The following is a 15,777-nucleotide window of genomic DNA, read 5'->3' as shown; positions in this document are numbered from 1 at the left end:
CTGATGTGTTGGAGGTACCTCCTGATGGAATGAGGGGTCCTCTGATGTCATGGGGGATCTCTGATGTGATGGGGACGGGAGGACCTCTGGTGTGGAGGAGTGACCTCTGATAGAATAGGGGTGCCTCTGATGTGATGGGGGATATCTGATGCAATGAGGGGGTCTTCTGATGTGATAGGATGAGAGGACCTCTGATGTGTTGGAGGTACCTTCTGATGGAATGAGGGGTTTTCTGATGTGATGGGGGATCTCTGATGTGATAGGGATGGGAGGACCTCTGATGTTGTGAGGGGTCCTTTGATGTGATGAGAGGTCTTTGGATGTGATGAGGTTGGGATGTCATCTGATGTGTTGGAGGTACCTCTGATGGAATGAGGGGTCTTCTGATGTGATGGATGAACTTCTGATGTGATTGGGATGGGAGGACTTCTGATGTGTTGAAGGTACCTCTGATGGAATGAGGGGTCTTCTGATGTGATGGGGATGGGAGGACCTCTGATGGAATATGTGGGCCTCTGATGGGATAGGAGGACTGCTGGTCTAATGGGGGGACCTCTGATGTCATAGAGGGACCTGTGATGTGATCCTTGGTGGGCGGGCTGATATGAAATTAATTTCATCAAGCTTTTTGTGTGCACTGTCCCAGGCTCAGGTTGAGGTTTACCATTGATAATAAGTAACATTTTATGTTTTTTAAGCTGAGGTGCCTTGAGAAAGTCTGCTTTATAGTATTCCACTTCACTCCCCCCTCGGCAGCTACTTTTAAAGGTTTTATAGGATGATGAGGGTGAGGTCTACAGGAGCTTGGCCAGCACAGACAGTATATAGAAACTCCTGGAAGAGGAGAGGTCTGGAATGTGTAAGGATATCCCATATACCCATTGGTCCCAGGTGATACACATAGATATCAGAAAAACCGGGTGGCGGATAGCTGAAGTTACACTCTGCAGAGCTCAAGAAGGAGAGCTCTGAGAGCTGATTGGAGAGAAGGGATACACCTCCTTCACCAGGAGCAGAGTTGAGTCTGGAGGTCTCTCCCCTGTCACTATTTTTCTCTTGGAGTCAGGAGAACTTGTCAGAAGTGACTCCGGCTGATAGCGGAGGAAGGAAGCAGCAGACAGAAATGAGACTCCCTGCTCTTAATGGAGACAAGTACACACTATAGAGGGCTATGCTTTGTTCATATTTCACGTCTGAGGTTTACAACCACTTTAAGTTTTTTTTTTTATATGAATTTTCAAGAATAATAGAGATGCCAATAATAACTAATTTTGTACATTTTGGTTCTCTCATAAGGTGCCCTGTCCACCAATGGGATCAATATGGATGCCAGTATGGAGATTGGACGAGCCAAAAACTGTCTGAGTCCTGATGACATCATAGAAAAGTACAAAGAAGCCATCTCTTACTATGGGAAGGTAGGAGAGTAACTGAGTGAGAAATATCTCATCTGAGATAATAGAAACCCCAGCTTTGACTGTACACTTAATAATGTCAATGTCCTATCTGATAGCTTTCTTCTTGCTAATGGCACCAGTCTCTAGGGCTATATTCTCAGCGATGTCACCGGTCTCTAGTGAATGGATAGGCTGCATTCTCAGTGATGTCACCGGTCTCTAGTGAATGGATAGGCTGCATTCTCAGCGATGTCATGGGTCTCTAGTGAATGGATAGGCTGCATTCTCAGTGATGTCACCGGTCTCTAGTGAAGGGATAGGCTCCATTCTCAGTGATGTCACCGGTCTCTAGTGAATGGATAGGATATATTCTCAGTGATGTCACAATTCTCTAGTGAATGGATAGGCTGCATTCTCAGTGGCCCAGATTGAGGTAGAATTTGCCCCTTTTTTACGGAGGCACAGGGCAGCGTTTTTGCCCTGCGCCCCCGCAAATTTACTGCGCTGCGCGCGATTCACGTAGCAGGAGCTCTGTAAATTGCGTGTGCGCTCTTTAAAATTGCCCTGCGTAAGGGCGCCTAATGTAAATGATCCCGTAGGGGGCGGGAATCATTTAAATTAGGCGCGCTCCCGCACCGAGCGTAGAGCGCATGCTCCGTCGGGAAACTTGCGGCATTGCGGCAAATGACGTCGCAAGGACGTCATTTGCTTCCAATTGAACGTGAATGGCGTCCAGCGCCATTCACGAATCACTTACGCAAACGACGTGAAATTCAAATTTCACGACGCGGGAACGGCGGTATACTTTAGCATTGGCTGCCCCTACTATTAGAAGGGGCAGCCTTACGCTAAAGACGCCGTACGGAAATTCCGTAACTTGCGTACGCAGGGCCCGCGCAACATTGTGAATCGGTGTTAGTATGCAATTTGCATACTATACAGTGAGCACAATGGGAGCGCCCCCTAGCGGTCATCGCAAGAATGCAGCCTAAAATCTGCGTGGCATAAGAGCCTTATGCCACGCAGATTTTAGGCTGCAGTCGGCGTTACGATGTTCCTGAATCAGGAGCATTCGTAACGCCGGAGCAAGTCAGCAATTGCGCTGCGTAACTATGGTTACGCAGGCGCAATTGCTCTCTGAATCTGGGCCACTGATGTCACTGGTCTCTAGTGAATGGATAGGCTCCATTCTCAGTGATGTCACCGGTCTCTAGTGAATGGATAGGCTGCATTCTCAGTGATGTCACCAGTCTCTAGTGAATGGATAGGCTGCATTCTCAGTGATGTCATCGGTCTCTAGTGAATGGATAGGCTCCATTCTCAGTGATGTCACCAGTCTCTAGTGAATGGATAGGCTCCATTCTCAGTGATGTCACCGGTCTCTAGTGAATGGATAGGCTGCATTCTCTCAGTGATGCCACCGGTCTCTAGTGATTGGATAGGCTGCATTCTCAGTGATGTCACCGGTCTCTAGTGAATGGATCGGCTGCATTCTCAGTGATGTCACCTGTCTCTAGTGAATGGATAGGCTGCATTCTCAGTGATGTCACCGGTCTCTAGTGAATTCTGTGTTTTTGGAGAAACATGTAATCTCTATGGATGAGTCTGTAAACGCCCTTCTTCTATTGTCCTCAGTCTAAGGCAGCGGGAGTCATCGAGCTGGAAGCCTGTGTGAAGGCGGTCCGTGTGTTGGCCATACAGAAGAAAAGCATGGAGGCCTCAGAGTTTCTGCAGAATGTGGTCTACATCAACCTGCGACAGGTTAGTCATAAACCCCCCAACATCTAATGAAGAATGTGATGGATCTATATAGAAAAGATATCAAAGATCAAAGAAAGGTGAACTCTCTTTGAAAGTGAAAAGCTCCAAATCTCAGGATGGTATTGTTCCTTCACTCTTTTTGGCTGCCTGTCTCTGGCAGAGTGGATCTGATAATAAGCAAGTGAGCAGTGCCCTCTTTCCTGACACCCTGGCAATGAGCAGTGCCCTCTTTCCTGACACCCTGGCAATGAGCAGTCTCCTCTTTCCTGACACCCTGGCAATGAGCGGTCCTCTCTTTCCTGGCAATGAGGTCCTCTCTATCCTGGCAATGAGCGGTCCTCTCTATCCTGGCAATGAGCGGTCCTCTCTTTCCTGGCAATGAGGTCCTCTCTATCCTGGCAATGAGCGGTCCTCTCTTTCCTGGCAATGAGAGGTCCTCTCTTTCCTGGCAATGAGGTCCTCTCTATCCTGGCAATGAGGTCCTCTCTATCCTGGCAATGAGCGGTCCTCTCTTTCCTGGCAATGAGCGGTCCTCTCTTTCCTGGCAATGAGCGGTCCTCTCTTTCCTGGCAATGAGCGGTCCTCTCTTTCCTGGCAATGAGCGGTCCTCTCTTTCCTGGCAATGAGCGGTCCTCTCTTTCCTGGCAATGAGCGGTCCTCTCTTTCCTGGCAATGAGCGGTCCTCTCTTTCCTGGCAATGAGCGGTCCTCTCTTTCCTGGCAATGAGCGGTCCTGACAGCCTGTCAATGAGCAGTCCCTGGTTTCCTGACACCCTGTCAATGAGCAGTCCCCTGTTTCCTGACACCCTGTCAATAAGGAGTCCCCTGTTTCCTGGCGACGAGCAGTCCCCTGTTTCCTGGCGACGAGCAGTCCCCTCTTTCCTGACACTCTGGCAATGAGCAGTCCCCTCTTTCCTGACACTCTGGCAATGAGCAGTCCCCTCTTTCCTGACACTCTGGCAATGAGCAGTCCCCTCTTTCCTGACACTCTGGCAATGAGCAGTCCCCTCTTTCCTGACACCCTGATGTATTTAGTGTATGCCATTCTCTCTCTATTCAGCTCCATATGTGGCTTGTAATAACCATAATGGCCGAATTAGAGAAAATCAATCACATGCACACTAAATGACATGGATGGAGGAGTCTCCACTGCTGGCTATTGTATTTAGGAGGCTGTGCCACCCGTAGCTATTGTATTTGGATGGCTGTGGCTGCTTGGGTGCATTGGCACTGCTGGACAGTGACTGCATCTGACTTTTTGTTGGTGCTTGCAGGGGCCACCTATGACTTAAATTTAAACAAGCATTCGATGATTTTCAAGCCGTCTATGAGGGGCCTTCAATCGGGATGATGGAGAGCAGCACAACAGGAAAATAAATGTGACACTAATATCTGGTTTAAAAAAAAAAATAATCTTTTCATGTAATGTATGTATTCTTAACTTCTTAAAACATAAAAGTCTCTTCTATTGCTCTCAGCCTTCTCCGAATCTACATTTCAAATTTTTTTTTTTCTACTATAATCCCACTTCCTTTTGGGCCAGGGGTTGGCAATTAAAGCAGTAATAAACCCCAAACCATGAATTTATTTCATTGCAGCTTCCCAATTCTTAGGTGTGATGGCTGCATTCGTTTTCTTTCGTAGGTTTTTTTTTTTTTTTTCACCTGGTGATCCTACCAGGAAGTCTGTTTTTCAAAAGAAGAAACACGTTTGCAGATAGTATTTTTTCAGATAGTACCTTCGCAACATCTCCAAAATACGCCCCTTTCTAACCAATGACACCACAAAGCTCGTAATTCACTCCCTGGTCATCTCTCGCCTTGATTACTCCATCCTCATTGGCTTTAACCCCCCTTCAGTCAATCATGAATGCTGCGGCCAGACTCATCCACCTTACCAACTGCTCTGTCTCTGCTACTCCTCTCTGTCAATCCCTCCACTGGCTTCCGCTCACCCAACAAATTAAATTCAAAGTGGGGACATGGCTGCATATTTGTGGGGACATGGCTGCATATTTGTGGGGACATGGCTGCATATTTGTGGGGACATGGCTGCATATTTGTGGGGACATGGCTGCATATTTGTGGGGACATGGCTACATTTGTGGGGACATGGCTACATTTGTGAGGACATGGCTGCATATTTGTGGGGGACATGGCTGCATATTTGTGGGGACATGGCTGCATATTTGTGGGGACATGGCTGCATTTTTGTGGGGACATGGCTGCATTTTTGTGGGGACATGTCGGCATATTTGTGGGGACGTGGCGGCATTTGTGGGGACATGGCTGCATATTTGTGAGGACATGGCTGCATATTTGTGAGGACATGGCTGCATATTTGTGGGGACATGGCTGCATATTTGTGGGGACATGGCGGCATTTGGGGGACACATTTAAAAAAAAAGTATCGGTAATCGGTATCGGCGAGTACATGGAAAAAAAGTATCGGTACTTGTACTCGGTCCTAAAAAAGTGGTATCGGGACAACCCTAGTACAAAAAAGTTGGAGCTTCTCTTGGGCAACAAACGCTCAAAGGGCAGTCCATTGACGTGAATATGCATCACGTGAAAATTGCACAACAAAAATCGCAGGCGGGAGTGCTAGTTCCCACTATGCAATATGTGAATGGGGGGCCTATGTAACTACTGCTATCTGTACCAAGACCTGAGAACCTTATCAGGAATATTATCATTGCTGCATACCTGAATTGCCTGACAGCATCTGCAGTACTTGCATGGGGCTCTAGGTGTCACCAGTGCTCCTTGGTTATTATTTTGCAAGCTGTGATTTTGGTGTCGGGGAATATGAAATCGCAGTTGCTGTACATTTTATGCAGTGCACTGTTTGTCCTTCTTTTTTTTTTTTTTTACTCATTCTTTTTTTCCCGGTTGGTGGTTATGAAAGTTTTATGCCAGTTTAAACTTTCATTATCTTTGCATAGTCTATAAGCCAGCTTATTAAGCAGTGTAACGATGACATAATGCTAAGGCTGCATTCACACCTTGGCGTACAAAATCGCGGCGTTTTGTCCCACAAATTGCAGCGTTTTGTACCGCGATTTGTGGCAACAAAACGCCGCGATTGTGAATGCATCCTTTACCCCCTCTATGGAGATGGTTCACATCTCCTATGCCGAATGCCGCCTGAAAAAATGGTCCGGGACTTGTTTTCAGGCGGCAGGCGTACGGCGTTCGGCGTTCAGCGTGGAGATGTGAACCATCTCCATAGAGGGCAATGTGAAATCATCCCTCCAGCGTCTCAGGGGCGGCTGCGGCGTCGCACTACAGGCGTATATACGCCTAGGTGTGAACGGGGGCTAAGAGTACTAAGAGAGCTGTGAAAATTTGAACTACAGTTGCCGTTGCGCAATTTGAACTCCGCCCCTTCCTTTCAGTCTTGCACAGCTGTAAAAGCTCCTCTCCTGGACTGAAATGGCTTCCTCTGATTTCACTGCACACCGTGAGCTCCTGAATATGGCATTTTTTACCACTTAAGACCCAGGCCATTTTGCAGCTAAAGGACCAGGCCACTTTTTGCGATTCGGCACTGCGTCGCTTCAACTGACAATTCCGCGGTCGTGCGACGTGGCTTCCAAACCAAATTGACGTCCTTTTTTTTCCACAAATAGAGCTTTCTTTTGGTGGTATTTGATCTCCTCTGCGTTTTTTATTTGTTTTTGTTTGCGCTATAAACAAAAATAGAGCGACAATTTTGAAAAAAATGCTATATTTTTAACTTTTTACTATAATAAATATCCCCAAAAAATATATAAAATTATATTTTTTTTCCTCAGTTTAGGCCGATACGTATTCTTCTGCCTATTTTTGGTAAAAAAAAATCGCAATAAGCGTTTATTGATTGGTTTGCTCAAAAGTTATAGCGTTTACAAAATAGGGGATGGTTTTATGGCATTTTTATTAATATTTTTTTTTTTTTATTAGTAATGGCGCAATCGGTGATTTTTTTCCGTGACTGCGACATTATGGCGGACACATCGGACACTTTTGACACATTTTTGGGACCATTGTAATTTTTACAGCGAAAAGTGCTATAAAAATGAACTGGTTACTGTGAAAATGGCAGTGAAGAGGTTAACCACTAGGTGGTGCTGTAGGGGCTAAGTGTTCCCTGCATAGTGTTTCTTACTGTAGGGGGGATGGGCTCTGTGTCACCGAGTACGAGATCATTGTCACTAGTCAGAGCAAGGAGATGCTTGTTTACACAAGCATCTCCCCGCTCTATACCCTCTATGAAACGATCGCAGTGATTCCCGCGGCAATCGAGTCTGCGAGACCCACGTTCCAGCTGGGCACAAGCACGTACCTGTACGTTCTCTTTAAGTGCCCAGCGACCCGGTTCGAAGCTCCGTGACCCGTGGACCCCGATCGCCGCTGGAGTCCCGCGATCGGTCCCCGGGGCTGAAGAACGAGGAGAGCTGTGTGTAAACACAGCTTCCCCATTCTTCACTGTGGCAGCGTCATTGATCGTGTGTTCCCTGATATAGGGAAACACAATCAATGATGTCACACGTCCAGCCCCGCCCCCCTACAGTTAGAAACACATATGAGGTCACACTTAACCCCTTCAGCGCCCCCTAGTGGTTAACTCCCAAACTGAAATTGTCATTTTCACAGTAAACAAGTCATTTTGACAGCAAAAAATGCTATAAAAATGCAAACGGTCCCAAAAATGTGTTAAAATTGTCCGATGTGTCCGCCACAATGTCGTGGTCATGAAAAAAATCGCTGGTTGCCGCTATTGGTAGTAAAAAAATAATTATTAATAAAGATGCAATAAAACTATCCCCTATTTTGTAAACACTATAAATTTTGCGCAAACCAATCGATAAACGCTTATTGCGTTTTTTTTATCTTCTCCTTTTTTTTACCAAAAATGGGTAGAAGAATACGTATCGGCCTAAACTGAGGAATTTTTTTTTTTATATATATTTTTGGGGGATATTTATTATAGCAAAACAGAAAAAAATATTGCATTTTTTTCAAAATTGTCGCTATATTTTTGTTTATAAAAAATAAAAACCGCAGAGGTGATCAAATACCACCAAAAGAAAGCTCTATTTGTGGGAAAATAAGGACGCCAATTTTGTTTGGGAGCCACGTCGCACGACCGCGCAATTGTCAGTTAAAGCGACGCAGTGCCGAATCGCAAAAACTGGCCGGGTCCTTTACCTGCATTTTGGTCCGGGTCTTAAGTGGTTAATCTGTTAAAGATTCTAAGGTATTGAACTGAGCAGACACACTGGATGTACAGTGCGCTTCACTTTTTCCACATTTTGCTATGTTGCAGCCTTATTCCAAAATGGATTAAATTCATTATTTTCCTCAAAATTCTACAAACAATATCCCATAATGACAACGTGAAAGAAGTTTGTTAGAAATCTTTGCAAATTTATTAAAAATAAAAACGCGAAAAAAAACTCCCATGTACATGAGTATCACATGCTCCTCCCATGTACATAAGTATCACCGGCTCCTCCCATGTACATAAGTATCACAGGCTCCTCCCATGTACATATATATCACAGACTCCTCCCATGTACATAAGTATCACAGGCTCCTCCCATGTACATGAGTATCACATGCTCCTCCCATGTACATGAGTATCACATGCTCCTCCCATGTACATGAGTATCACATGCTCCTCCCATGTACATGAGTATCACATGCTCCTCCCATGTACATGAGTATCACATGCTCCTCCCATGTACATGAGTATCACATGCTCCTCCCATGTACATGAGTATCACATGCTCCTCCCATGTACATGAGTATCACATGCTCCTCCCATGTACATGAGTATCACTGGCTCCTCCCATGTACATGAGTATCACGGGCTCCTCCCATGTACAAGAGTATCACGGGCTCCTCCCATGTACAAGAGTATCACGGGCTCCTCCCATGTACAAGAGTATCACGGGCTCCTCCCATGTACAAGAGTATCACGGGCTCCTCCCATGTACAAGAGTATCACGGGCTCCTCCCATGTACAAGAGTATCACGGGCTCCTCCCATGTACATGAGTATCACGGGCTCCTCCCATGTACATGAGTATCACGGGCTCCTCCCATGTACATGAGTTTCACAGGCTCCTCCCATGTACACAAGTATCATAGCCTTTGCTCAATACTTTGTTGAAGCTCCTTTGGCACCAATTACGGCCTCAAGTCTTTCTGAGTATGATGCTACAAGCTTGGCACATCTATTTTTGGGCAGTTTCTCCCATTCTTCTTTGCAGAACCTCTCCAAGCTCCATCAGGTTGGATGGGGAGGGTCGGTGCTCGGCCATTTTCAGATCTCCCCAGAAATGTTCAATTGGGTTTAAGTACTCAGTTGTGACATGACGCTACTCTTATATCAAGACATCGCTTGTATATCAATGCCCTTGAGTGGCCTGGGCCACTCAAGGACATTCACAGAGTTGTCCCGAAGCCGCTTCTTTGTTATCTTGGCTGTGTGATTAGCATCGTTGTCCTGTTGGAAGATGAACCTTCGCCCCTTGTACAGTAAAACCTTGGTTTGAGAGTAACTTGGTTTGAGAGCGTTTTGCAAGACTAGCAAAATGTTTTAATACATTTTGCCTTGATATACAAGCGATGTCTTGATATAAGATTAGTGTCATGTCACAACTGAGTAGAGAAGAGAGGAGCCTCTAAATGTAGCAATATGGTTACATTTAATGAAGCTACAACATTTAGCAACTTATTGCTACACTTAGAGGCTCCTCTCTTCTCATTTATACCCTGTAAAAAAAATGCTTTGATATACAAGTGCTTTGGATTACAAGCATGTTTCTGGAACGAATTATGCTCGCAAACCAAGGTTTTACTGTATTAGGTCCTCGTTCCGTCTATCACGGACGAGGAGAAGGCGGGGCTTTGTTACAGTGGATGACCGCCAACTACAGCTTAGACTGCATGACACAGCGGGAGATTGGGCACAGTGAGGCTGCAGATGGGCACAGTGAGCGGCAATGCAGGGAAGTGCCATTAAGAAATAAAAGGCACCCCGCGTGTCTGTAGAAGAGCAGAGCGTATTGGCTGCGGGTGGCCTGGCTTCTGTAGAATGTGTAAAATGAATGCACAGTACAAGCTGATTGGTCCGATTTGTTTCAGTTCACCTTCCCCAATAGCGGATGGATAAAACTAATTTTTTTTCTCTTTTCTCAGCTGTCTGAAGAGGAGAAGATTCAGAGGTACAGCGTTCTGTCCGAATTGTACGAGCTCATCGGCTTTCACCGCAAGTCCGCTTTCTTCAAGAGGGTGGCCGCCATGCAGTGCGTGGCCCCGACCATCCCGGAGCCCGGCTGGAAAGCTTGCTACAAACTCCTACTAGAGACTTTGCCTGGATACAGCTTGTCCCTGGACCCCAAAGACTTCAGCAAAGGTAAGAAGAGTCTCTTCTATAAACAGAATAAGACAATGAGAGTCACAACGTGGAAGGACCTGGAATGTACACCAACCGCACTCTACTCTTTTACCTGGTAACCTTGTGCTGGCCATGCAATGTATATGTGTGGCATCAAAGAGGGTGGGCTTTAACAGTTGAGGTTTCTGTGCTTAGAGCGCTCCCCGCTGCATGCTCCCTTGCTGTCATAGGCAGCTTCCAGTCTTAAAGCGGAGTTCCACCCAAAAATGGAACTTCCGCTTTTCCGGTTCCTCCCCCCTTCCGGTGTCGCATTTGGCATTTTTCAGGGGGGAGGGGGGAGCAGATACCGGTCTAATAAAGGTATTTGCTCCCACTTCCGGGCATAGATACCCGAACCACCCACGGGTATCTACGCCACTTCCGGCACCTTCTCCGCCCCCCCCCGCTGTCTTCTGGGAGACGCGCAGGTCCCAGAAGACAGCAAGAACCAGTGGGTACACGCATCGTGAGTCGCGCATGCGTAGTAGAAAACCAGGAAATGAAGCCACGCGGCATCACTCTCTGATTCCCTTACTGAAGATGGTGGCGGCAGCACCTGAGAACCGAGGGACAGATCGGCTTCGGGTGCCGACATCGCGGGCGCCCTGGACAGGTAAGTGTCCTTATTTTAAAAGTCAGCAGCTGCAGTATTTGTAGCTGCTGACTTAAAAAAAAAAAAAAAATCGGCGGACCTCCGCTTTAAAGGGGTTTTCCACCCATTTTTTAAGTTTATTAAAAGTCAGCAGCTACAAAAAGTGTAGCTGCTGGCTTTTAATAAACTGACACTTACCTGCTCCAGCGTTCCAGCGACGCGCCGGCCGGGGGTCCGCTCCTCTCCCCCCCTCCCCGGCCAGCGTCTTCATTGTCACTGTGGGCACCCGGCCGTCTTTCGGCTTCACGGCAGGGCACCCATTGCGCATTCGCGAGCGGCACTGCGCATGCGCGCGCGGCCCTGCGCTGTTTGATTCGACAGGCGATCGCCTAGGACCTGAAGTGTCCTAGGCGATTGCCTACAGGGAGGGGCTTAAGCTTAATCGCCTTTGCAGCCCCTCGGCGGAAGGAGGAAGTGGGACAGGAAGTCCCCTTGTCCTGAAGCCCCCCCCCCCAAAAAAAAATTACATGCCAAATGTGGCATGTAAGGGAGAGAGGAGTGGGTTAAGAGGAAGTTCCATTTTTGAGTGGAACTCCTCTTTAAGTAGTGATTGGGAGCCCGTCCCGCCTTGTCAGCCAATCACAGTGGTCACTGTGACTGGGCAGTCCATCCCACGACCCAACTAAAAGGATGCCAGTGCAGAAAGGGGTAAAAATAATATTAGAGGCTCCAATTTAACTACTTCAGCCCCGGAAGATTTCCCTCCCTTAATGTTCAGGCCATTTTTCGCGATACGGCACTGCGTCGCTTTAATGGACAATTGCGCGGTCGTGCGGAGCCGTACCCGAACAAAATTGATGCCCTTTTTTTTCCCACATATAGAGCTTTCTCTTGATGATATTTGATCACCTCTGCAGTTTTTATTTTTTGTGTTATAAACAAAAAAGACCAACAATTTTTATTAGTTTTTTTTACGCAATAAGTGTATATTAATTGGTTCGCACAAAAGTAGATTTATGGCCTTTTTATTATACTTTTTTATTTTATTTACTAGTAACGGCGGTGATCAGCGATTTTTAACGGGACTGCAACATTGCGGTGGACAAATCGGACACTTTTGACACTTTTTTTGGGACCAGTGACATTTATACAGCGATCAGAGCTATAAAAATGCACTGATTACTGTATAAATGTCACTGTCAGGGTAAAGGTTAACACTAGGGGCGATCAAGGGGTTCCCTGGGGGATGCTTTTTGACTGTGGGGGGATGGGCTCACTGGGAGTACAGAAAGATCGCTGTTCCTAATCACTAGGAACAGATGATCGCTCTGTACTCCCCTGACAGAACGGGGGTCTGTTTGTTTACATTGACAGATCCCCGTTCTGGCTCTCTGTGGAGCGATCGCGAGTGGCCGGCGGATGTCGTGGCCGCCGAACGCGCACATCGGCTCCCCCGAGCGCCTGCTCTAGCTGTTAAAGGAGCCAACGTACAGCTACGGCGATTCGCCGGAACGAGCTGACCTGCTGCTGTATGACGGCGGCTGGTTGGCAAGTGGTTAAATAAGAAAAATAAAAAAACAACCATGGTGTACTTACCTTCTCTGTGCATTGGTTTTTTGCACAGAGCAGCCCTGATCCTCCTCTTCTCGAGTCCCACTCCGGTGCTCCTGGTTCCCCCCCCCCCCCACCCATTGAGTGCCCCCATAGCAAGACGCTTTCCTTTTCAATCTGCAGTCAATGGGCTGGATTCAAGTAGAATTGCGCTTTTTTTTACGGAGGCGCAGGGCAACGATTTTGCCTTGCGCCCCCGCAAATTTACTGCGCTACCCGCGATTCACGGAGCAGTAGCTCCGTAAATTGCGTGTGCGCTCTTTAAAATTTCCCGGGGTAAGCGCGCGCAATTTAAATGATCCCGTAGGGGGCGGGAATCATTTAAATTAGGCGCGTTCCTGCAGCGATCGTAGAGCGCATGCTCCGTCGGGAAACTTTCTCGACGTGCATTGCGGCAAATGACGTCGCAAGGACGTCATTTGCTTCAAAGTGAACGTGAATGGCGTCCAGCGCCATTCACAAATCACTTACGCAAACTACGTACAATTCAAATTTCGCGACGCGGGAACGATGGGTATACGTAACATTGGCTGCCCCTGCTAATAGCAGGGGCAGCCTTACGCGAAAGACGCCGTACGGAAACGATGTAAACTGCGTACGCAGGGCTCGCGCAATGTTGTGAATCGGCGTTAGTATGCAATTTCCATACTATACGCTGAGCACAACGGGAACGCCACCTAGCGGCCATCGCAAGAATACAGCCTAAGATATGCGGGCATAAGAGCCTTATGCCGCGCATATTTTAGGCTGCAGTCGGCGTAACGAGGTTCCTGAATCAGGAGCATTCGTTACGCCGGGGCAAGTAAGCAATTGCGCCTGTGTAACTATGGTTACACAGGCGCAATTGCTTCTTGAATCCAGCCCATTGTCATTTTTCTGAGAATACATTGCAATATGGCTACCTGGAGCTGTTCTGTACAGAGAGTGTACTGACCACTCCCCAGAAACATAATTTCCTGCTTCTGTGATTGGCTCACCAGTTTTCCCAGAAATCTGCTTAAGATACAAATCAGATTTCAGACATCCCCCGCAACAAAAATGTCATTTCTCTTTCGTTCATTGATGGACACAGCAACTTAAATCTTGTTCTTAGGGTTATATCGCCACCTTCAGGAGAGGACTGGGCAGAACATGTTAAAACGGCAAAACTGCACAGTACCGCCCAGGGGGCATCCTACTGGCTTTAACCCCTCACACTGCATCCAGCAGCTCAGTTTTTTTTCTGCCTAGTGTAGGAGAAGGACGTGGCTCCCGGTGGGGACCATTGGTCCTGGGGATTTTTGTAATTTTTTCGGATTTTTGATTCTTGGGATCTTATATCAACAGCTGGGCTGGGTGACAGGCTGGATAATATAGATACTGGTAGTCTGGCATCGAGCGTGAGCAGGCCCTAGCGACGCGCGGGGTCGGCCACGACATACTCCGTCTGATACAGGGGGGGGCTGGGAGCTATATGCCCAGGGGCACACATATGACCGGGGTGCTGCTGTCCGTGTCACAGTGTGCCGTGGCCGACAGCCACCCCGTACCGCTCGGGTGATGGGTCTGTCAGGAATGCGTCCAGCAGTCCCCACAGGAGGGGTAAGTATGGTTCCACCTGTTCTGGCATGATGGAGCAGCTGGGCATTCCCTGGGAGGTCGACTAGGGGGTCTCTACTCTATCCTCTCTCCCCGTCCCATACCTCCCCTATGGGCCGCTCTGTGACTGGGGCCTACCTGGCCGGGGGGGCCCGCCGAGTCCTGACGGGGCTGCGCCCGGGTGTACTGGTCCACTCGACTTTCCCCATGTCTTGAGCGCTGTGGGGTGTTTGGCAAGGTGCCCGCTGAGGTGCGCTGTGGGGGGGGGGGGGGACAGGGGGGCGCCGCGTGTTTGCGGCCATTATGCTGTGGCCAGGGAGTCCGGCGGCCATTTTCTATAATTTTTGCAATGTACATAGATCACCCAGGAGGAATGTTTTTGTTCTCAACAAAAGTGAAGTTACGCTTTAAATTAAAGTAGAGTTACTCTTTAACATAAATGTTTCTGGCACCTCCGATCTGACTTCGGAGGGTTTAGTTCCTATCTTTTCATTCATTTTTGTTGTCTTTTAGCTAGATTCAGGTAGGGGCGCGTATCTTTAAGGTGGCGTAGCGTATCGTATTTAGTCAGAGAGGCAAGTTCTGTATTCACAAAGCACTTGCCTCCTAACTTACGGCGGCGTAGCGTAAATGGGGCCGGCGTAAGCGTGCCTAATTCAAATGAGGATGGGGGGGCGTGTTTTATGTTAATGTTTGGTGACCCGACGTTATTGACGTTTTTTACGAACGGCGCATGCGCCGTCCGTGTACATATCCCAGTGTGCATTGCTCCAAAGTACGCCGCAAGGACGTATTGGTTTCGACGTGAACGTAAATTACGTCCAGCCCCATTCACGGACGACTTGCGCAAACGACGTAAAATTTTCAAATTTCGACGCGGTGAACGACGGCCATACTTAACATTGACTAGGCCAGCTATTTGTTGGAATAACTTTACGCCGGAAAAAGCCATACGTAAATGACGTAAAAAAAATGCGCCGGATGCACGTACGTTCGTGAATCGGCGTATCTAGTCATTTACATATTCTACGCCGAACTCAACGGAAGCGCCACCTAGCGGCCAGCGGGAAAATTGCATCCTAAGATACGACGGCGTAGGAGACTTACGCCGCTCGTATCTTAGCCTAATTTAACCACTTGCCGCCCGCCAATGACAGATTGACGGCGGCAAAGTGGTTATAGAATCCTGACTGGACGTCATATGACGTCCTCAGGATTCTGAGCCGCTGCGCGCCCCCGGGGGCGCGCATCGCGGCGATCGTTGTTGCAGGGTGTCAGTCTGACACCCCGCAACACCGATCTCGGTAAAAAGTCTCTCACGGAGACTCTTTACCACATTATCAGCCGTGTCCAATCACGGCTGATCACGATGTAAACGGGAAGAGCCGTTGATGCTGTCTGACAGACGCGAG

General features: G+C 47.8%; 1 protein-coding gene across 1 annotated transcript in view; it reads left to right on the top strand.

Annotated features, from left to right (window-relative positions):
- Positions 1 to 15,777, top strand: part of TRAPPC9 (trafficking protein particle complex subunit 9) — an 806,634-nt gene that overhangs the window by 22,116 nt on the left and 768,741 nt on the right. The window contains exons 6-8 of the mRNA XM_040355009.1: positions 1,297 to 1,418; positions 3,033 to 3,158; positions 10,347 to 10,563. Coding sequence (XP_040210943.1) covers positions 1,297 to 1,418; positions 3,033 to 3,158; positions 10,347 to 10,563 — 465 coding nt within the window. The remainder of the gene's footprint in view (positions 1 to 1,296; positions 1,419 to 3,032; positions 3,159 to 10,346; positions 10,564 to 15,777) is intronic.

The sequence above is a fragment of the Rana temporaria genome, chromosome 5 (genome assembly GCF_905171775.1).
Source record: "Rana temporaria chromosome 5, aRanTem1.1, whole genome shotgun sequence".
Lineage (NCBI taxonomy): Eukaryota > Metazoa > Chordata > Amphibia > Anura > Ranidae > Rana > Rana temporaria.
The sequence above is the reverse complement of the archived record's forward strand: the minus strand, read 5'-3'. Positions and strand labels throughout refer to the sequence as shown.